This window comes from Mus musculus, chromosome 18 (assembly GCF_000001635.26).
Source record: "Mus musculus strain C57BL/6J chromosome 18, GRCm38.p6 C57BL/6J".
NCBI lineage: Eukaryota > Metazoa > Chordata > Mammalia > Rodentia > Muridae > Mus > Mus musculus.
In genome coordinates, this window is record NC_000084.6 from 23950828 (window position 1) to 23972910 (window position 22083).

Consider the following 22083-nt stretch of genomic DNA (forward strand, 5'->3'; position numbering starts at 1 on the left):
AGTCTTAGCCATTTTTATTTTCCAACATGAAACACAGAACATTCAGTCATTCAGACAACGAAACAAAACACATAGATTGACACGTAAACAGATTTGGTGCACCAGACATTAGACAACACAAAGAGGGCAGAGAACTTCTGCTACAGGGGCCAGAGAGAAAAAAGCAGGGTGTCCCCCGATTTTCTTTCTGTCTCTGGGAGAATTTCAAAATTCATTTTCCTTTATTTTATTTTATTTTATTTTATTTTATTATCTTAAACCCTATTCTTCTATCCTGATGCAGTTCTTGACTGCGGACAACCGCCTGTTTCATTATTTTAAACCCTGTTCCTCTCGCCTGAAACAGCTTTTAAAAGCTGCAGACAACTGCCTGATTCACAGTTTCTAGTCCCACACATATTTCGCTGTCAAATCCTAAGTGAAAAGAGCACCAGGTCAGCACTGTTCCAAACTTAGCCCATATCCTTCCACACCTCCAGCAACACTTTTAAAAAAATGAAGTTTAAAGCCAGTGCTAGCATAAATACCTGTTGGTCACCATGCCCGATACAATCCTCTGATTCTTTCCTTCCCTTGGAGCTCCATGCAAGACAGCAATTCCCTCAGTGGTTTCCCGCCGTTCCCAATGTCCCTGGCTCGGACGCCAATCTGTTGTATACTGGCCGATGGCCTATATGAACCGGGTACACCTGGGAGACAGGCTGGGGCTGAAAAAGACTTAGACGGTGAGAGAGATTAATGGAGCCAAGACGATTCCCTCTTCAGGGCTCTCAAATTTATTAAGAGACCGTGTTTATAAGGCAGAAGGCCCATTCCCCTGCCAGTCCACTCTTGGTGCCTGGAGCCATTCCATCAGCACTCGGGCCAGGCTTCTTGGTGTATTGTTGCCAAGTTGTTAGCACTAGTCTGCCAGAGCTGTTAGCAGTAAGTCGCCAGTTCCACAGGTAGTCAGCTATCTCAGGAACATCTCAGGAAGACAGGTTCAGCCTCTCAGCAGGTAGCAGAAGAACAGGGCAGTTGTCACTTCAAAAAGGAGCCAGCCAAGTCAGAAAGCTGCAGGGCAGGTGGCCCCACCTCAAATAAATCTTATTTTAAAAAAAGAATATACAATAGGTTTGATGTAAAAAAATAACTGCCTCTTAAACTCTTATAATATTCCTCAATATACTCAAGCTGCTGCTCCAAGTCAAAGTCTAGTACCTCTTTCCACGAATCTAGTTGTCATTGAACATAATACAGCAGAAGTGATGTAATGCTGGTTCCAGATCTAGGTTTTTCTCTTTCTCTTTCACTCTTGTAAAAGCCAGCTACCATGGAAGAATATTCAGGCTATCTGGATAATAGATGAGAGGGTAAATACATGGTGAGACTCCTAGGTGGGGACCAGCAGATTGCTCTAGCAGAAAGGAAACACCAAGGCCAGGAGCATAAGAGAAACTACTTAGACATTCCAGTTCTGGTTGAAGCACTGGAGCTGACATCATAAAGCAAGGCCTGTCAATCTCTGCCAAATAGTGCTTAAACTCCTCACCATGGCATTGTGAGCAATAAAACATCTCCTATATATCTATGTCTTTACAGTGGTATGTTACCCAACATAGACAACAAATATCAAGTAGTACTGGTTGGACACAAAGGGGATAAGTAGTAGTTAAATTTGGAGATAAATATGAGTGGTCATGGTCAGGCAGCACATGTTTAGATTATCCCAAATTAGATATTACAACGTGGAAGCAATTTTTCATGAAGTTTTTATAGTAACAGAACAAAGAAAGCCATAAAAATAAAGACATTTAAAATATATATTGGTAGAGATATCAAAGGTGAGTTATAGCCAAGAGGAGATGTTGTGCCCAGAGTCCACAGGAAACCCAGACAAGCCGAAGAATTACAAAGTCCTGCAACTCGCAAAAGAGTCTTTTATTGTTTCAAGTTTGAACTATGATCACCCACCTCACACTCACTGCATGAATGCTGGCAAGCGACCCTGAGTCCAGAAAACACGGGGTTTCTATACAGTATAAATTCCATGAATGTTCACAGAAAAGGGGAGTAGAGGGTTGTAATCATTTGGTGGAATGGTACTGAAGCAGGATGGGGGTTAGTGGGTGTCTGTTCAGGGACTAATTTTATGGCCAGTCGTAACTGTCTGTGACCTAACCTCTGATTACCTTTTCTCCATGATTTAAACGTGAGACCTTCCTTGAGCTTATTAATTCTCTAAGGTCTCAAGGACAGGCACCTAGAGAGTTCTGCTGCTTATCAGGAGGAGTGTTGGTTTTTGGAGACATAAAGGCAGGGAGGATGTCTCATGCTGTCTCCTCAAAGTGTCCTCATTAAGGGGGAGTTTTATGGGTAGTGCCGTTCTAATGCTAGGGGAGCAACCAGGGAAGGGGGAGGGAGCCCTGGGCTTGCTGCAGGAGAATGAAGCACAGAAACAAGCTGTCTGGGCATTGTGCTTGTCAGGGGCTGGAGGGAGGATGGGAGCTTCTGGTGCAGGGTGGGGAATGCAGAGGCAAACTATCTGTACACAACACTGAAGTCTCTCTAGTATCAGTAACTCAGGGGTTACAACAGAGAAATCACAGCTACAGGTTTGGACACTATCTGATAACACTTAGCTTTGGGTCGAGTGGCCTGCTAAGTTAACATGTTGAAGGAAAAGTAGTGCTCTGTACATTCCAAGTGATCTCCCTAATGGCCACAAAGCTACCAGGTAGGATCTCGTGAGAAGGCTAAAGATGTCTCTAGATAACTTGGCTCTGGACCTGCAAAATCCCAAACTCTCCAGGTTACTGAAGTTCTAATCAGTCAGCCTTGCAAATGTTAATTTGAAGGTATAGCTTCTTTCTTGGAAGATTTTCTCACCCTTATCTATTTGGTATTTTAAAATTGCTATTATTTCACAATGCCTATGATTATTGATAGTTCTAGAGGCTAATGGACATTGTTTCCAAATATCTGATTCACATGTTAGCTAACAAAAGAGAATTTAGTTGTTTCTATGTGATCGTCTTATTACCCTTTTACTAACTTTTTGAAATAATTACAACTAAATGTAAAACTATTAATAAGAAATAACTTGGTGTCCTTAACAAATAAAATCGCTCACAAAGTAAAGTACCTTAGCTTTTTAAAGGGGAAAAGCTGGGGCTGGAGAAAGGGCTCACCAATTAACATTTGCTGTTCTTCCAGAGAAACACTCACATATATCAGTAACTACAGTTCCAAGGGACCGATCTCCATAGGCACTGCACACTCACGCCATATAAACGAAGGCGCAGTTACACATAAACAAAAATAATAAAAGTAAATATTTTAAAATGGAGACAACAGGGCCTAAAAAGATGGTTCAGAGCATTTGATGCTTTTGTAGAGGACCAAGGTTCGGTTCTCTCAGTACGTATAAGGTGGTTCACAACCATTGTCACTGGATTCAACGCCCTCTTCTAGCCTCTACCAACAAAGAGTGGTGTGGCAAAGTATTTATACACCGAAAGAGTCAATATTTTTAAAGGCGTGTCTGGAATCCGATCTGAGAGCAGCTTGGCTTTGTGCTAGGGCTGCAGAGGACGCTGCGGCTGCCGCCCAGAGCGTGAAGAGCGCGGTTGGACCGTTACTCCGTCCATTCACCCACAGGTTTACTCTCATCAGAGCTCACGAAAAACAGCCGTAAAAGAGGAAAATCCGATTATGGGACTGGGAAACTGAGCGAGAAGGGAGAGACCGGACAATGGGACACAGCGGGCTGCAAAGCCGCGGGGCGGGGTGGGGCAAGAATTTTGTGCGCGCGCGAGCGGAAGGGGCGGGACAGACGGGAGGTCGGACGCAGGCGAGCGGAAGGGGCGGGGACGCGCCTCAGGCCTTTGTGGCTAATGTCCGCTACTCGGGCTGCTCCTCCGCTGTAGCTGGGGCTCCGTCCGGCGGGGAGCCCTGCGGCAGATCCCGAAGTCGCCGCTGTCAGCTGGAGAGCCCCGTGGAGCCCCCTCGGGCACGCGCCTACGCTGTGCTTTAACCCGGAAGCTAAAAATAGGGTGCGTGCGGCGAGCCGCGAGGAAGGCAGGTGTGGAGCTGGTGTCTCGCTAGCGGGCGCACGGAGCTGTGGTGTCGCCGCTCGGGGTCCTTCCCCATGGGACTGAGGGAGAGGGAGAGAGCGGACCCGGCGACTGAGAAGCGCAGAGGTGGTCAGCGTCTGGGTGAGAGCCGCGGGAACGCCGCCTGGGCCGCCCCAGGCAGTACGGGGGCCAGGAGGTCCGGCGTGGCGAGGACGCAGGCTTAGTTAATGTGACCTAGATGGTTGTAGGGGAAGCAAGGCGTCCGGACTTGAGGCTGCTTGACAGGGCTCAGGTTTCTCAGGTAGGGGAGTGGGGCTGGGTGAGTGTGTAACCTGGGAGACAAGACGTTATTAGTACTGTCTCGCGCTGGCGGGTGGTGGGGAGGGCTCTCTCTACTCAGCCTTGTGAGCTCAGGGCCCGGGTTTAACAGAAATTGAAGGAGCATACACATCTCTGTATACATCAGATCGTGTTTGTTCCTCATCTCCAAATCTAGTAAATGGTTACTACCATATTTCGTTTGAATTTAGAAGACTCACGCTTTTGAGAGCTGAAGTTGACTTTTTGCGTCCATTGTATCATGTTTTTAATCCAAGCTAAGCATTTCAGAGTTACAGAATTCCTCACTAAATTCATTCGTAAGCCAATCCTTTTATTAATACTGGCTCAGAACAAAGCCCACACAAACTAAGGGCCTCCATGTTTGCTGAATATTTCAGTATATGAATGGGACCAATTGGCAAATACACAAAATTTTAAACAAATTTATGTTCAGTGCAGATTTTAAAATGTTACTACCTTAAATGCACACCAGCACTACATGCTATAAACAGTAACTAAAGAAAAAAAAAATTAGAGCTTGCATTAAGTTCTGCCAAAAGCAGGGTTTGGTGCTGCATGCCTTTAGTCAAAGAACTGCAGGGGCAGGAAAGCTCTGAGCTCAAGGTCAGCCTACACTACATAGCAGGTTCCAGGACTACATAGAGGCCCTGTCTTAAAAACAAACAGGAACAATCTGCAGCCTGTATTTTATTAAAATTTTCTGTGATTGGGGATGCGGCCCCGTGGTAGAATGCCTGTCTAGCATGAACCTGAGTTCACTGTCAAGGAGTGGCAAAGATGTAGCTTACTAGCAAAGTAAAAGTGTTACCTATCATTCCTAAGACCCTGAGTTCGTTCCCAGCACTGAGAAAAGTTCCCGTTTACAGAGTTAGGAATTTAATGAGGACTGAAAGATAACTGAAAAGGAGATAATCTCACCATGTAATCATGTTAATATTGCATTCTTACACTTCTAAAATTTTTTCTCTCAGTGGTAGGAGTTTGATATAGTAGGAGATATGACTGTTAGTACTTCATCAATATATTTAGTCTTGAACGTACTTACTTTCAATGTTACAAGTTTTTAGAGGCTTTTTTCCTATGCTGTAAGTTACAATGCTTTCATGTATTGTAGGAAAGAAGAGGTTACACCTGGGCCCCGAGAGGCTCTGGAAACTCCTCCCCAAGCACAAAACCCAACTGTACTAAGCTTTTTGTGAGCTATTTCAGCCCAGAATGGCTGTGGAATCCAGAGCAATTTCAACTTTAAAACCTCAGGACCATCAAGAAGAATTAATACTAGTGAAAATAGAAGATAGTAGCTTTTCTTGGAGTCAGAAATGTAAACAGAATGGGAGTGCCCAATCTTGCCAAGAATTATTTCGCCAGCAATTCAGGAAGTTTTGCTATCATGAAACACCTGGGCCCCGAGAGGCTCTGGGGCGACTCCAGGAACTTTGCCATCAGTGGCTAATGCCAGAGTTGCACACAAAGGAGCAGATCCTAGAACTGTTAGTGCTGGAGCAGTTCCTGAGCATCCTACCTGAAGAGCTGAAGATATGGGTTCAACAACATGGTCCAAAAAGTGGTGAGGAAGCTGTGACTCTACTGGAGGATTTGGAGAAAGAGTTTGATGATCCGGGGCAGCAGGTGATGTGTTTGGGGGAAAAATTGCAGCCCTAGATGTAGTATCTTTGCTGGTTAAAATGTTGTCTCTGAGGAACCGTGACCTTGATGTCCCAGTAGCACATCTTTACCTCTTCAACCTTTTTCCTCCCCATCCTTCATTTGTGGCACTGGCCTTATTATAACCATGTAAGATTCCTACTAATTATATTGTACTGGTTTCAGGTCCCAGATAATCTACAAGGACCGTCAGTGTCATGGAAAGATTTGACATATCTCAAAACATCCCAAGATTCAACCAGCATCCAAGTCCGGCCTTTGAAGACACAGCTGAAATCCTGGAATCCTTGCCTTTCCTCTAAAAGTGGTAGGAATAGAAACTTATTTGCAAATGTATGGAAGTTAGGCCTCTGGTTTTGAAGATGCAGACTTGCATTTATGTACTTGTTGCATGCGAACATTTGTATTAATCAAAACCAGAGGTGCCCACTGGAGCAACTTTGTAATCAGCAACCCTCACAGGAGTTGTAGTCATCCTTCTTTGTATGAGTTTCCCTGCCATTGATTCACTTAACCATTTCCTAATTTTGTGGAGTGCTAAAAATGTCTAATAGTGACGGTGTTTCCATCTTCAAGTAATTTTCAGACCTTCATTAGTGGTTCATAGAAAAGCAGATGCATCCTAGTACAGTACATTATGGAATGTAAGGAGGCCGTCTGTAGGGGCCGTGGCAGCACATAAAGTGACACCAGGCCCCATATGACAATCACGGAGGGTAGGAAAGTTGGCTTAGCAGTTAAGAGCATATGTGGTGGCTCTTGCAGTGCACCTGGGCTTAGTTCTTAGCATTCACATGGCAGCTTGCAACCATCTGTAACTACAGATCTGACATCATTTATTGACCACCCCCAGTACCATATATGCACATGATCCATAACATACATGGAGGCAAAATACCTGTACACATGAAATAATAAATCTAAAAAGAAATAAATAAATGAATGAAATTTAAAGACATAATCAAGGAATACTTCCTGGAGGGAGAAATACCTAAGCTATAATTTGAATTACAAGCAGGAGAAAGCCAGGTAAATAGATAATAGAAAGCCATTAAAGTGAGAGAATATAGCCCATTATAGAAATTATAGATACTTCAGTTTGACTTGAGAACTGATAAGGAATAATGAAAGAAACTAAAGGAAGAAATGAGGTACAAGTTGCTAAAACCTGTTACACTGTTTATATCTACCTGTGACAGGTGCAGTTGACGGAAATGGATAAGGAAGTGGCATTATTAGAACTCAGCTCCAGAGTATAGAAATGATTTGAAAAAGGCAAGATTAGAGACCACAGTAAATGAGGAAACTTGTGTTACTCTGGGGCATAGAGAAGACTGAAGCTGAAATCTGTTCCTCAGCATTGAAAAAGCATTGCAGGAGGTACTCATTATTAAAAGCAAATCATGAAAGAGAAGAAAATTGAGCATGATCAAGTTTTAGTGTTAAACAACTTGATTAATAATGGTATTGTTTGTGGAAAAAAATCTGATGTTTGATATGGGGCATTTGATTCCAAATACAAGCAAAAGTCCAGTATGATAGTCTAGAGCTTGAAGTAGAATTGGAGATCTAAGAAGACATGAGCTTAAATATAAGTAGTAATTGACATCTAGGGTAGAGTTTCAACAGTGAGGATACAGGAAAACCCAAAATAGATGCCGATGGAACATAGTTTTTGAGTTACAAGATCTAAAATCGAAAAGGAAAATCTAAGGGGGATGGAGGGGCAGAGCAGAGTCATCTATAGTGTCTCACATTTTTAATCCTACCTTTGGGTGTCTGTAGGGTTGGCCTATGTTTGAGGCCAGTCTGGCCTGCAGAGTGAAACCCTGTCTCAAGAAGAAAAACAGAACAATGGAAGGTGTGGATCTCCATGTCATGCTATAGAAAGGCTAAGATCCAGAAAGTACCCGTTCAGTTATATGCAGTTATAAAATCAGTGGCCTTGACAAGACTCCTATCAATAGAAGTATCAGAGGTCAAGAAGAAGGCTTGAAACTAGAAACTAGGCTATAGACAAACCCTTTAAAGAAATTTTACTGTGAATGTAAGATTGCTCAACAGATACATAGTCAAGGAGCTTGGATTTTAAGGAGAGAAGGGTGATTTCAGCTTAAGCTGTTACGTGGGATTGTCTTAGGTTTATTTTGGGTTTCTGATAAAATACCATGGCAAAAGCATATTTAGAGGGGAAATGATTTATTTAACCTCATGATTCCAAATTATATTTTATCATTAAAGGACAGTCAAGACAGTGAGAACTTGAAGCAACTAGTCACATCCACAGTAAAGAGCAGAGAAAATATGTACATGCATGCCTACTGCTAATCTTATTTCCTCCACATTAACACAGTCTGGGACCCATATCCAAAAACTATATAGTCCACAATGGGCTAGGCCTTTTCACCTCAATTAACATAATCAAGACACCCCCATTCCCCACTACACCAGACAACCCCTAGCATCCAAGACATCCACACAAGCCAACCTGATCTAGATAGTCTGAGACATTCTTCCTAGCTGATCCCAGATTGTGATAATGAACTAAAAACTAGCCATTACAGGAAGTCAATTTAGAAACAGATTGAAAATAATAGTAGTGATCAGTTGAAGTCTTAAAGGGAAGAAAAGATTAAAGTCAAAGGAAGATGTAGACTTTAGCAATAGGAAAGAGAAAAGATCCCAGGGAACAATTACATCTTTGTAACTAGACCCTTCTATTTTCTCTCTCTTTTTTAATATTAATTTATTTTATATATATGTGTACCCTGTAGCTATCTTCAGACACACCAGAAGTGGGCATCCTTTAGAGATGGCTATGAGCCATCATGTGGTTGCTGGGAATCAAACTCAGGACCTCTGGAAGATCAGTTGGTGCTCTTAACCACTGAGCCATCTCTCCAGCCCTCTATTTTCTCTTATAGAAAAAGAGACTAAGCTAGCCAGAACTTATAATCCCAACTACTTGGAAAAAGAATTCCTTGAGACCAGAAGTATCAGGCTAATCTGTAGAACATAGCAAAATCCTTTCTTTTTATTTAAAAAAAAAAAGACAATGACTTCAGAATAACTGAAGAAATATAAATTCTGAGGTTTTACTAATTTTGTTTTGCTTTACCATTTCAGATGCTAAGAATAATGAATCAACAGCAAAAGAGGACATTTCAGAAGAAAAAGCACCAGAACTCTCTTGGGATCCTTCATGTAGAGGTGTCAGTGAGCACAAAAGCAATTTAGAATGGCAGCAAAGAAGTTCCCCTGTCCACAGGGGCAGTTTTAGTCAAGTGATCTTCACACACAAATCCTTAGCAAAGAGAGACCATCTTGATGAATCTCAAAGATGCTTGATTATAAGTACAAACTCTGTAACATGTCAGAAAGTCTCTACAGATGACAGACCTTACAGATGTGATGTATGTGGGCATAGCTTTAAACAACATTTCTCTCTAACACAACATCAGAGAATACATACTGGAGAAAAGCCCTATAAATGTAATCAGTGTGGGAAGGCCTTTAGTTTGAGGTCATATCTTATTATTCATCAGAAAATCCATAGTGGTGAAAAAGCATATGAATGCAATGAATGTGGAAAGGCCTTCAATCAGAGCTCAGCTCTCACTAGACATCGGAAAATTCATACAGGTGAGAAAGCTTGTAAATGTAATGAGTGTGGAAAAGCATTCAGTCAAAGTTCTTACTTAATTATACATCAAAGAATTCACACTGGTGAGAAACCCTATGGGTGTAGTGAATGTGGGAAAACCTTTAGCCAGAGCTCAAAGCTTATTAGACATCAGCGAATTCATACAGGAGAGAGACCATATGAATGTAATGAGTGTGGAAAAGCTTTCAAGCAGAGCTCAGAGCTGATTACCCATCAGAGGATACACAGTGGAGAGAAACCTTATGAATGTAATGAGTGTGGAAAAGCCTTCAGTCTGAATTCAAACCTCATAAGACATCAAAGAATCCACAGTGGAGAGGAGCCTTATCAGTGTAATGACTGTGGCAAAACCTTCAAAAGGAGCTCAGCCCTTGTTCAGCACCAGAGAATCCACTCTGGGGATGAAGCGTATATATGTAATGAATGTGGGAAGGCTTTTAGGCACAGGTCAGTGTTAATGCGCCATCAGAGAGTCCACACTATTAAGTAACTTAATACAATGATTCATAAATACATCCATATATTTTTATCTTTATCAGTCAAAAGGTTGACTTTGGAGCAAGATTCCGAGGCAATTTTTTTTTTTAAAAAAAGTAGTCTTTAGTCAATCTAACTTGCTTTGTGCGGCACTTCCCCAATGTTAATGAAATTTTCTTTGAAACTTCCTGTGACTTAACCAGAAAGAAATATAAGACCATTACTTTGAGCTTTGCTCTTAACATTAGGAATACTCAGGAAAAAAAGAAGTAATGCAATATTGCGACCTTATTATCTATGAGAATGTCATGTGAAAAGGCTTCATTCTGTCACTACATCTGACTGTCAATGTACCAGGTTTGTGAGACAGTATGGTTGGCGTTAAGAGACTGCTTAAGGAACTCAAAAACTTTTACTCAACAGTCAATAGACAATGAGAAAACATTTTCATTGATGATTTGTTGATCTAAAGACAAGCCCAGAGGCAGGCAGATTTCTGAGTTCGAGGCCAGCCTGGTCTACAAAGTGAGTTCCAGGACAGCCAGGGCTATACAGAGAAACCCTGTCTCAAAAAACAAACAAAGATAAAAAAGAAATGAAATGAACTTGAAAAGTAAAAGATACAAGTTAATTTATAAAGTGAAGAGTCCCATCTGTCCCCACTGCCATGCTGGGAACTAATTTAGGGCTTCACATGCTAGCAAGTAGTTAGTCCTATGTTACTATATTTTTTAATACTCGTTTTGTGTCAGGAACTCTGAATATAATGGAGTGGGGGAGAATGATTTCTATAGTCTAATAGCTATTACCAGTCAGGTAATGACAATGTAGTCAGTCTATTACGACTTTTAAAGATTGCTGCTTAAGCATTTTTCCTATTTCCTTGACCAAGAACTTGGATAAAGGAAATTGAAATGATATGAAGATTGAGGGGTTAACCAGGAAAGAAAGCCAGGTAACAGGAAAGGAAGAGATCTTTCTGTTTAATGGAAGGAACAAAACATGGAACATTGCCTACTGAGTTCAGAATTGGCATCACATCTCTGAGAAGTATGACTGCAGATGAGCCTATGAAGATTAAAAACCTAAAGTCCTTAGTCACAGCACCATGAAGAGCTTTGTCTTGGTTAGTGTGGCCTAATGGAAAAGGAGAATAAGTAGTTTCCTGGCCCAACCTGAGACAACATTTAAATTTCTACAGAGAGAGTGGTAGGAGTGGAATATATAAAAGAATAGCCCAGATAGAGACTCTTTGAGTTCTTTAGAATATTGGAGTTGATGTATTAGAAGATTCTACGGCAACTGTATCTAAAGCTGCTTCTCCACCATTTCTCCATCTTAGCATGACTGCCTGAGCTCGGGTATTCAAAAATTGTCAGTTTCTGAGTCCTTGGCTTTTTCTCCAGATACCTCACACATGTCTTCTGTTAGCGATATTTAGCAGTACCTTGAAAAAAATGTAAGGACCATGCTAGAAAACGGACAACAAAAGTAATAATTACTGCTAGTCAGGACTTTTCCTCTTCTGAAGAATCCATCAGAAGAGTACTGTAAGGCTAGTGTACAGTGCAAGGCGAAAGTTGATCAACTCAAGCCTCCTCATCCCTGTGCTCTGGACGGTGAGACAAGGTTGAAGCATTCCTGGCCAATTGAAGCTACATAATAGGACCTAGGACCCCATCTCAAAATATTGGGGATAAAAAGCTGTTTGGAAGAATAACATACCAAACTCAAATCTATGTATAAACAGAAAAATAATTTTTATGAGGATACGAAAGTAATACTGTCTTGGACATTTATAGGTGAGTATGTACTAACCAATAAAAATAATGAGCCAAATGCCTAACGTAGATGTTAAGTAGGAATGTTTACAACAGGGAAAGAACTCTGGAGTTCTTACATAGATCAGAAGGAAATGTAAAAGGTGTTTGCCAAGGGCTTTGTGTATATGTTAGTCATTAGTACAAATCATATTTTGTACATAGGAAATGGAGACTTATAGCTACAAAGTCAGAATTTGAAATCAGAACCCTATTCAGGGAGCACAATGAATCTTTTTCATTAAATGTTAATCCCCGGGTGAGGCTGGTAGGGAACAGAAGCCCAAGAGAGAGTTGTAAAAATAAGTACTTGCTTTCTGTAACATCCCTGTCTCAAGTCTAACAAACTTAACTCTGATCTTTCACTGTTGATCAATTCAATGCAGACTTACCTGCCTCATAATATTAGAAGAATCCCCTTCAGATCTCCTATGCAAGTAACTTACATGTTTAAAGATTTATGGCTGAGAAAAGTGTGTCTTGTAAATGATTAATAGCTGTGGTCATTAGTGCTTTTCCATGAATTCAACAGGCATATACAAGTTATCTTGACTATATTCTCATGTTAAAGAGCTGAAGATCTTAAGTTTCAATCTTTATGAAATGGAGCAGACACCAACATCAGCTGAAAGAAAGGGTTGTTTTGTCTCTCAACAGCCTTTTCTGAAAGAAAATAACTAATGCCTTTCTCTCTGCTCCATGCTTTTTTTCCTCTTGCTCTCGTGGCTGTCTAAAATGTCTATAAAGCAGCACTTGCCTTACATGGATCTTAAACCAAATTAAAGTCAAGGAAGAATTTTATAGAATCTGAAGGATTGACTCTGTATTTCCCTTAAGTGGCTTATCATCTGCAGACCTAATGCTGAGGGACTCTCCAGGCTCCAGCGTCCGTCAGCTTCCAATGCATGCTGTTTCCTTGGTATACATGCATGACTTCAGAAACACCAGTTTTTATTTTTTTATCATGCTAATTCTGAATACTTCTTGATCATGTAGGTCATTTACGATGTGAAACATTTCACGTTATACAACTCAGGCTATTACAAACAGGAAAAGAAAGCAACCTGATTTCTGAACTAGGGTCACAAACAGCTCCAGCAGGAACTAGAGTGAAGGCATGAAGCAGGAGTGTCCATTCCTTATCATGCCATGTATTGCTATGACCTCTGCATCTGTTCTGCCATTAGCCAAGCTGCTGATTCTACATTTTAGGTCTTAATATCACATCCAAGAAATTTCTAGTTAACTCATAGATCAGATAAAATCTCTGATATTTCTTCCAACAGACTCCTGAATTTAACTGGCATAGTTATTGCCACAGACTTAACCATAATAATTAAATATGTATATTCTATTAGCCCTTAGTTTGGAGAAGACAATGACCAAGCCTATTCACCCAGTGGCTAAGCCCAGCAGATTCTAAATAAGGAAGTACACTGTAACAGGAATCTCAGGGTTAAAGGCACTAGCAAGATATTAATACTCCTCAGATATTAATTAAACTGATCCAGGACATGACATTTCATAGCCTCAATTCAACATTTCAGGGTTCAGTAACTCTTAAAACATGCCTACTCCTGTCAGGCATAAACACTTTTATAGACAGACCTTATAAAGAGATCTTACGGATCTGTGCCCCAATCATGGACTTACATGAAGGTGCTCAATGGCAGTTCTATCTGAAGTGGAGAGTGGGATGAAGAGCGGATTGGTGAGAGTCCTCATCCAGAAATGGGTCAGTTCCCCCCCCCCCCAACCCCCTTAGAAAATACCATTCTTTGTAGACAAGTTTTGGATAAAATTCTTCTTTCAATATGCAAACATTTTGTGTGGATCTCTTTTTACAGAACTGGGCTGGAAAGACAAAAATCCTGCTATCAGGAAACTTCTCTATCTTTTGTGGAGTCTCACCTTCAAAGTGAATTCCTTGCATTTCACAATTGTACAACCACTGACCCTTAGAGCTGAACTCTGGTATGTGTTCTCTGATGCTGCACAAGGCCTGACCTATGCCTAAATATTTTCCTGCATTCATTACATTCATAAGGTTTCTCCCCAGAGTGAGTTCTCTGGTGCACAGTGAGTGCTGAGCTTCTATTAAAGGATTTTCCACATTCATTACATTTATAAGGTTTCTCACCAGTGTGGATTCTTTGATGTTCCCTAAGAACATAACTTGTCCAAAAAGCCTTACCACATTCAGTACATTCATAGCTTTTGTCTCCACTGTGAATCTTCTTATGCTGAATAAGGGCAGAGCTCTGGATGAAGGCTTTCCCACATTCATCACAACTATAATGTTTTTCTCCACTGTGAATCCTCTTATGCTGAATAAGAGTAGAACATTGGCTGAAGGCTCTCCCACATTCATCACAACCATAAGGTTTCTCTCCAGTATGAATTCTCCTATGCCTAATGAGCCCTGTGTTGCTCCCAAAAGCTTTTCCACAGTCACAACATTTATACGGTTTTTCACCACTGTGAATTCTCTGATGTCTTACAAGGTCTGCTCTGAAACCAAAGGCCTTTCCACATTCTTTACATGCATAAGGTCTCTCTCCAGTGTGACTTCTCTGGTGTCTAATAAGTTTTGATCTATTGCAAAAAGTTTTCCCACAATCTACACACGCATAGAGCAGTTTCCCTGTGTGAGTTGTGGGCCGTGTAGTACCATGTAAGTTTTGACTAGGGATCCTATCACCTTCATTACACTCAAAGATGTTCTGTTCTATAGGGGGTTTCTTGTTAAAGGTTGCCAAACTGAAATAGTCTTCCTGAGAAGAAAGCTGACTTGTTTTGTTGCTTGTATCATCACTTCCTCTTTGCTTCTCATTGTTGTCCAGACATTCCATAGTTTCTTCAACTATCTGTACTGGAGAAGTTTCCCTAGGAAGTCTTCCTGGAGATGCCATGGCCACTGATGCAACACATTCAATAATTTCTTGCTTTGCTGTCAATATTTTCCCAGTCACCATCTTGCTATCTAAAAATATGAATAGGATTTATCTTTTTTTTTTTTTCATGTTAAAAAAAGTGTTAGAGAAGAAACAACAAGTAAACCAAAGGAAAAGATAAGTGCTGGGTCTGGAGAGGTAGCTTAGTGATTTAAGAGTGCATATTCGTCTTGCAGAAGACCCACTTCAGTTTCTAGAACCCACATGGTGGCTCACAACCATACCTAACTTCAGTTCCAGGAGCTCCAACATCGTTTTCTTGCCTCTATGGGACAAGTCATGCAGGTGGTGCATGTATAGACATACAGACAAACATGCAAACTTTTTTCAAAACAAAACAGGGATGGACATACAGACAAATGACAGAGTATTTGCAAACACAAGGCCCTGGGTTTGATCTTCAGGATTAGGGAAGGGATATGGCTGGGGAAATGACAATTAGCTTCCCAATATAGAATATAGCACCCACGAGAGTAAAATGGACAAGGAACGTAAGTCAGTATTGAAGATACTGAGTAGTGAACAAGAAAAAAAATACTTAGAGGTGACAAATAGTTCATACCAGCCATAAGCCAGAAAGGGAAGAGACTTCTAGATAAGCTAATGTGAGAGGAGAGGTGATACTAAAATGTCTTAAGAGTTGTACATCAGCACATCTATCAAAGTAGGAGAGCAAGTGATACTATAAAATGTTTGGAGGATAAGAATTGGACAAAGGGAGGTGGGCAGGACATAGAAAGCAAGAAAGCATTTGCAAATTCTCACAGGTTCCAAATAGGGCAAATATAAGCAGTATATTTATGTATAGTTATATATATTTTATATTTATATAAAAGTTTTACTTACAAAGTTTATGTGTTCATACACCGTTTTATATATAATATTTTTATATTTTAATGTATTATATATTATTTTTATATAAACATAAGCAATATATAAATAAATATAAGCAAATATAAATGTAAGTAGAGAAAGAAAAAACATTTAAAAAGAAATACTCTGAGTTCCTTACTCATTTTAAGTCAAGTAAGAATATTAATAATTCATCCCATAAGTATAAATGGCAAAAAAAGAAAAAAAGAAGATGTAAACAGTTGCCTAAGGGCCTAGTCAAATCCAGCTATCTTATAGCATGTCCTTTTATTTCAAATTTTCCAGTATCTCAAAACAAGAACTACTAAATACAGTTGATATAAATTGAGTTCTTTTAAGGGTTTTTATTCCGTCAAAAATCCTCTAAAAATATACATTTTACAAACCAGGAAACTAAAGCTTTCAAGGGTTCTAGGAAGCTATAGGATTACTAGTTGATAGTCAAGACAGCTAACTTCAAATTTTAAGGTCTTTCTTCCAAGTTACCTGCCTGTCTTTTTGGAAGCAGAGCTGTAGTTGCACTGAAACAAAAATAATTTAAAACTCATTTCATTCATCTGTGGAAAAGGAAGTGTTACGTGAAAATAAGTATTTCTCACATTCAAGTTTCACAACATCTTGAAGACAATATAGCATTACAGTGAATTCCTAGCAAAGCTGAGAGCAAGCTGGCTTTCTTTTCTATCATTTCTCATGAAAAACCAGAGAAAACAAAGATAAAATCTGAAATAAAATTTGTACTGTACTTGGATTTCAGAAATTTAAATCCTTAGTTATATCAATGACTTAAGGTTGTGCTTATTTTAAAAGTTATGAGAAGGGCTAGTGAGATGGCTCAGCGGGTAAGAACACTGACTACTCTTCTCAAGGTCCTGAGTTCAAACCCCAGCAACCACATGGTGGCTCACAACCACCTTTAATGAGATCTGATGCCCTCTTCTGGTGTGTCTGAAGACAGCTATAGTGTACTTATGTATAATAATAAATCTTTGGACTGGAGCAAGTAGGGACTGAGCAAGCGGAGTTGACCAGGGTGAGCAGAGGTCCTAAAATTCAGTTCCCAACAACCGCATGAAGGCTCAACCATCTGTACATCTACAGTGTACTCATATACATAAAATAAATAAATGAATCTTCTAAAAACAAAAAAAAAAAGTTATGAGAAAAGGCTAGGTGCTGGCACAAACCGCAAATCCCAGCACTCAGGAGACAAAGACAAGCAGATAGATTTTTGAGTGTGAGGCCAGCCTCGTCTACATCCAGAATTTCAAGACAGCCAGGATTGTAACTCATATCTCAAATAAGAATAAAATACTCAACAAACCACTAGTATAAATACATAAAAATAGTGTATTTGTCAGGCATAGTGGTACACACCTTTAATCCCAGTACTTAGGAAGCAGAGGCAAGTAGATTTCTGTGAGTTCCTGGCTAGTCTGGTCTACAGTCTCAAAAACAAAACAACAAAAGTACAGTAAGTACATGAAGTGAAAAGGTGTGACCAGAGAGGATGCATAAGTCAGAAAAACAAGATTTTTTTTCCTGTTCCTCAAAAGACAGCAGGCATAATGTAGACAGTAACCTCACGTTTAATCTCATGCCCAAAAAGTACAGTCACACCCTAAGGTACTAAGAGCTTCAGCCTATGATGTAGTATATAAAAGAAATGAGAGCAGAGTCTGTAAAGACCTTAACAAAACCAAGTAAGGGCCACATGTGGTGGTACACAACTTTTAACCCAAGCACTCAGAAGGCAGAGGAACATGGCTGGTCTTTATATTGAGTATCAGGTTCAGGACAAAAACAACAAAAACCAGAGAGAGAAAGAAAGGAGGACTAGATATATCTGCCCTAAAAGATTTAGAGCTTGTTATGGTTTGCATGCTATTCTCTAAGGCTTATCTGGTGATGTCAATTGATGGAGCCTTTAAACGGACAGACCTGTTAGGAGACCCCAAGGTCAACTGTAATGCCCTCAAAAAGGATTAAGGTGTGTCAGTATTCTGGTTAGTTCTTGCAAGAACTGATCCCAGAGTTGCAATCTCTGCTTCCTGCTTCTGTATGATAACTTGCTTCTGTCTATACTCTCATAACCAACATCATGATATAATGTAGAAAGAGCCCAAACCAGAAATGAGTCAATGAAGAGAACATAGCCTTAAACCTCTAAATGCATGAGTTAATAAACCACTTTTTTCTTTATAATGTTAGTTGCTTCAGGTATCTAATTATACTTACTAAAAACTAATACAGACATTTAAATATTATTTTCTATTGGTAGATAATTTCCTGTAAGGCAAGCTATATGATAAGATCATTTTTCAAAATTCATTTTAATGTGCCTACTGCTTAATCACAAGGTATTTAAGAGGGCAGTATCAGAGTGGTTAAGTGGAGGAAAGTTGAGAGGGACTTAAAGAGACTTCAGTAGATAACTAATATGATTTCTTTGGTGAACTGCCAAGGTCTAAGGTCAGGCCCTCAGGCTTCTGTCCTCCTCTTATTCCTAATTCTATCAACATACAGTGAACAGATTTACATCTTGGGTAGATTCATACTAACCAAGCACTTGTAACTGCTGTATAACTGTAATAAGAATGAGTAATGTAAATTACATAGACTTGGATGAACTGAGTCATTCTTTTAATACAGTTAAACTTCGTGGGAGGGTAACAAGATTGCTTGGTGAAAATGAAATCAGAAGCACAGATATGACAGGCTGCTGTGACTGACTGTCTATATCAATGTTGCCAATAACTTAAAATCCTTTTGACTCTAATCCTTGGCACCTGTGATATTGTCAATTTATTGTCTCCTTGTTTCAAATTTATCATTGTCCTATCTATAATACTGGCATCATGCTAGCACATGCATTTTATCAGTTGAGAGAGATGGAAGGACAGTGGAGGAGGAAGACTTCTGTTCATTTCTTACAGCATGTAGGACACTTACACACACCCCTATAACTCTCAGAGAAACTGTCCTCCTTGGCAGCTTCCCAGAAAAGTTTATGTTAAGTCACATTTCCTGGCAAGCTTTTGGCACCCTAAAGGTGGCTCCTATTGAATCTAGCCTGACGAGCATTTTAGAGAACATCTCTACCACCATCTGTGACTGTACCCTCAAAAAGATCAGATCTCAGGCCTAGCAGGAGCAGATGAAACATGGCACCCTCTTGCATATGTGTTCTTTTGAAGACTTTCTACCTTAGCCCTGTACATTCTAGAGTTTGACTTTTAGTTATACTACATAGTCAATGCCTTGCTACTTCTTCTTTGAGACCACCTCACGTAGTCCAGTCTAGCCTGTAACATGCAGTCCTCCGACCTCTCAGCCTTTCAAGTGGTATTAGAAGTGTGTACCATCACATCTGGCTTGCAGCTGATGATTTTTAATATTAAGTTTTTCCTTTTCCAAGTTATTATGAAACTTTCTTTAGCTTCTGACAATATTCTCATTCCTCTTAGAAACTTACTTGTTAGTGTGACAAAAATATTTTTAAACCAGTATTAGAGGGCTGGAGAGATGGCTCAGCAGTTAAGAGCACTGACTGCTCTTCCACAGGTCTTGAGTTCAATTCCCAGCAACCACATAGTGGCTCACAACCATCTGGAATGGGATACGATACCCTCTTCTGGTGTCTGAAGACAGCTACAGTGTACTCATATACATAAAATAAATCTTTTTTTAAAAACATATTAGACTTGAATATGGCATTAGGAAATCTTATTAAAAACTTATTTTTAATCCAAGTTAAAATTATATTAAAATTTCAGATACTAGGCTGAACCAATTGATGACTATTTTAAGGCCAGCAGGACTTTCCAATGATAATGACAGTCATTAAGAAAGTAAGCCTTGGGCTGGTGAGATGGCTCAGTGGGTAAGAGCACCCGACTGCTCTTCCGAAGGTCCAGAGTTCAAATCCCAGCAACCACATGGTGGCTCACAACCATCTGTAACGAGATCTGACTCCCTCTTCTGGAGTGTCTGAAAACAGCTACAATGTACTTACATACAATAAATAAATAAAATCTTTAAAAAAAAAAAAGAAAGTAAACCTTAAGCCGGGCGTGGTCCCAGCACTAGGGAGGCAGAGGCAGGTGGATTTCTGAGTTCGAGGCCAGCCTGGACTACAGAGTGATTCCAGGACAGCCAGGGCTATACAGAGAAACCCTGTCTCGAAAAACAAAACAAAACAAAACAAAACAAAACAAAAGCAAGCCTTGGCACATTCGGTAATCCTCACCTTCATCATCAACCCTAAATGGTAGGGTTGCCTCATCTCTCTCATGGAAAATCTGGGGATCCTGGGGTTCACTCTTGCAATGGCTCTCCAAGGACTGCAGTGGACTACTTAGAGACTCTGATGTTCCCATGAGTGTCGTTTCTTTGCAGATCATTTCTTGACCATGAGCTGTGTCCTAGAGTAACAAGTACCAGTAGTGTGACTGAGTGCAGCTAAGAGAAAAACCCTACAGCAACAAGGCAAGACAGAAGAAGCAGAAAACTGTCAGATGACTAGATAACAACAACAACAAAAACCAGTACTATAAACCCCTATGATTTTAACTAATAGGTAAATGAATAACTAATTTACCAAGAGACGATTAAGTTCCCTGAGAGCTGAGTCAGTGCTACTTATCCTGGCTTCTCTATTGAACACAAGAGATCAAAACCAGCAAAAAAGAACTTACATCTTACCTGGTGCTTGGGTTCATCAAATTCTCTCTCTAGCTCCTCCAGCAGAGTCACAGCCTCCTCTCCACTTCTGGGCCTGTGTTCTTGCACCCAGGCCTTCAGCTCCATAGGCAAGATGGTCATGAACTGCTCTAGCACCAGCAATTCTAGGATCTGCTCCTTAGAGTGCTCCTCTGGCCTCAGCCACTGCTGGCAAAGCTTCTGCAGTCGGTTCAGAGCCTCCCGGGGCCCAGTGAAATCAGAGTAACCAAACTGTCTAAACTGCTGACGGAAAACCTCCTGGCTCTGGAGGTTTCCCTGAAGACTTAAGTCCTGCTTCCAAACACCATTTTCTTCTTCAACTTTCACAAAGTTGAGCCTATTTTGTCCTTTTGAAGCATGACAGGCCAAGGCTGTTGTTTCTCTGAACATCCTGGTCAGAATAATCTGAAAGGCTGAGGCAGAGAGGAGGTGGATCCAAAGAACCCCTGAGGTGGACAGTGTTCATGTTACATGGGGAAAGAATGTACCCACAATGTAAATACATGTTTATGAAGGACAGCCACTTTCATATGTATACCACTCTTTAACAAACAAACACAAAAAACAACTGCAGAGCTATGGAATGCAGCTCAGTGACCACAGTGCCTATGTAAAAAAAAAAACTGACTAAAAGGGATACATCTTGAGTGAGGTCACCCAATCACAAAAGAACACACATGATAAGAACATACTCACTGATACATGGATATTAGCCAGAAGCTCAGAATCCTTCTTACAAGGGGGAACAAAGTACCCAAGAAAGGAGTTACAGAGACAAAGTTCAGAGCAGAGACTGAAGGAATGATCGCCCAGAAACTGCCCCACTTGGGGATCCATCCCACAACCACCAAACCCAGACACTATGGCAGATGCCAACAAGAGCCTGCTGACAGGACCCTGATATAGCTGTCTCTTGTGAGGCTATGCCAGTGCCTGGCAAATACAGAAGTGGATGCTCACAGTCATCTATTGGATGGAACACAGGGCCCCCAATGGAGGAGCTAGAGAAAGTACCCAAGGAGCTGAAGAGGTCTGAAGCCCCATAGGAAGAACAACAATATGAACTAACCAGTACCCCCAGAGCTCCTTGGAACTAAACCACCAATCAAAGAAAACACATGGTGGAACCTGTGGTTCTAGCAGTCTATATAGCAGAGGATGGCCTAGTTGGTCATCAATGGGAGGAGAGTCCCTAGGCCCTATGAAGGTTCTATGCCTAAGTATAGGGAAATGCCAGGACTGGGAATGGGAGTGGGTGGGTTGGGGAGCAAGGGGCGGGGGGATAGAGGATTTTCAGAGAAGAAACTAGGAAAGGGGATAACATTTGAAATGCAAATAAAATATTTAATAAAAAATTATATACTAAAAAAACATGATAATCTAAAGATTATTCAAAATTGTTTTCAGGATGTGAGACAGAAGATTTTAATGTGGCCAAAATCATGTGACCTTTAGTAATAACATTAGATAGCATTAAGGATACTAGAATAGTGCTCTGTAAGAACCATCAT

At 40.5% G+C, this 22083-nt stretch overlaps 2 protein-coding genes across 12 annotated transcripts in view; one reads left to right on the forward strand and one right to left on the reverse strand.

The window, feature by feature from the left end:
- Zscan30 (zinc finger and SCAN domain containing 30) overlaps window positions 1-22083 on the reverse strand; it is a 54715-nt gene that overhangs the window by 18237 nt on the left and 14395 nt on the right. For 3 of the 9 annotated variants that reach the window (NM_001370935.1, NM_001370934.1, NM_001370933.1), the window contains 3 exons: window positions 20555-21018; window positions 20100-20274; window positions 12958-15006 (listed from right to left, as the gene is read on the reverse strand). In NM_001370935.1, coding sequence (NP_001357864.1) covers window positions 13982-15006; window positions 20100-20274; window positions 20555-20962 — 1608 coding nt within the window. In that variant the 5' untranslated portion in view covers window positions 20963-21018 and the 3' untranslated portion in view covers window positions 12958-13981. Of the gene's footprint in view, window positions 1-527; window positions 708-11940; window positions 15007-20099; window positions 20326-20547; window positions 21019-22083 lie in introns of those variants that run through there. The other 6 variants (NR_163795.2, NM_001370937.1, XM_011247055.3 and 3 more) reach the window with 5 other exon arrangements.
- On the forward strand, window positions 1914-13844 carry Zfp397 (zinc finger protein 397). 3 transcript variants are annotated; one of them, XM_011246996.3, is made up of 4 exons: window positions 1914-4196; window positions 5512-6026; window positions 6228-6369; window positions 9189-13844. In XM_011246996.3, the coding sequence occupies exons 2-4, from the start codon at window positions 5613-5615 to the stop codon at window positions 10214-10216; spliced, it is 1584 nt and encodes a 527-aa protein (XP_011245298.1). In that variant the 5' UTR covers window positions 1914-4196; window positions 5512-5612; the 3' UTR covers window positions 10217-13844. The 3 variants fall into 3 exon arrangements, with proteins under 3 accessions (XP_011245298.1, XP_011245299.1, NP_081283.2); XM_011246997.3 differs by having other exon boundaries at window positions 1914-4063; NM_027007.2 differs by having other exon boundaries at window positions 3861-4034.

Coding starts and splice junctions, on each gene's coding strand:
- Zfp397 (XM_011246996.3), top strand. CDS start 5,613: ATGGCTGTGGAATCCAGAGCAATTTCAACTTTAAAACCTCAGGACCAT. Junction 6,027..6,227: donor TTGATGATCCGGGGCAGCAG/GTGATGTGTTTG, acceptor TACTGGTTTCAG/GTCCCAGATAATCTACAAGG. Junction 6,370..9,188: donor TTGCCTTTCCTCTAAAAGTG/GTAGGAATAGAA, acceptor TTACCATTTCAG/ATGCTAAGAATAATGAATCA.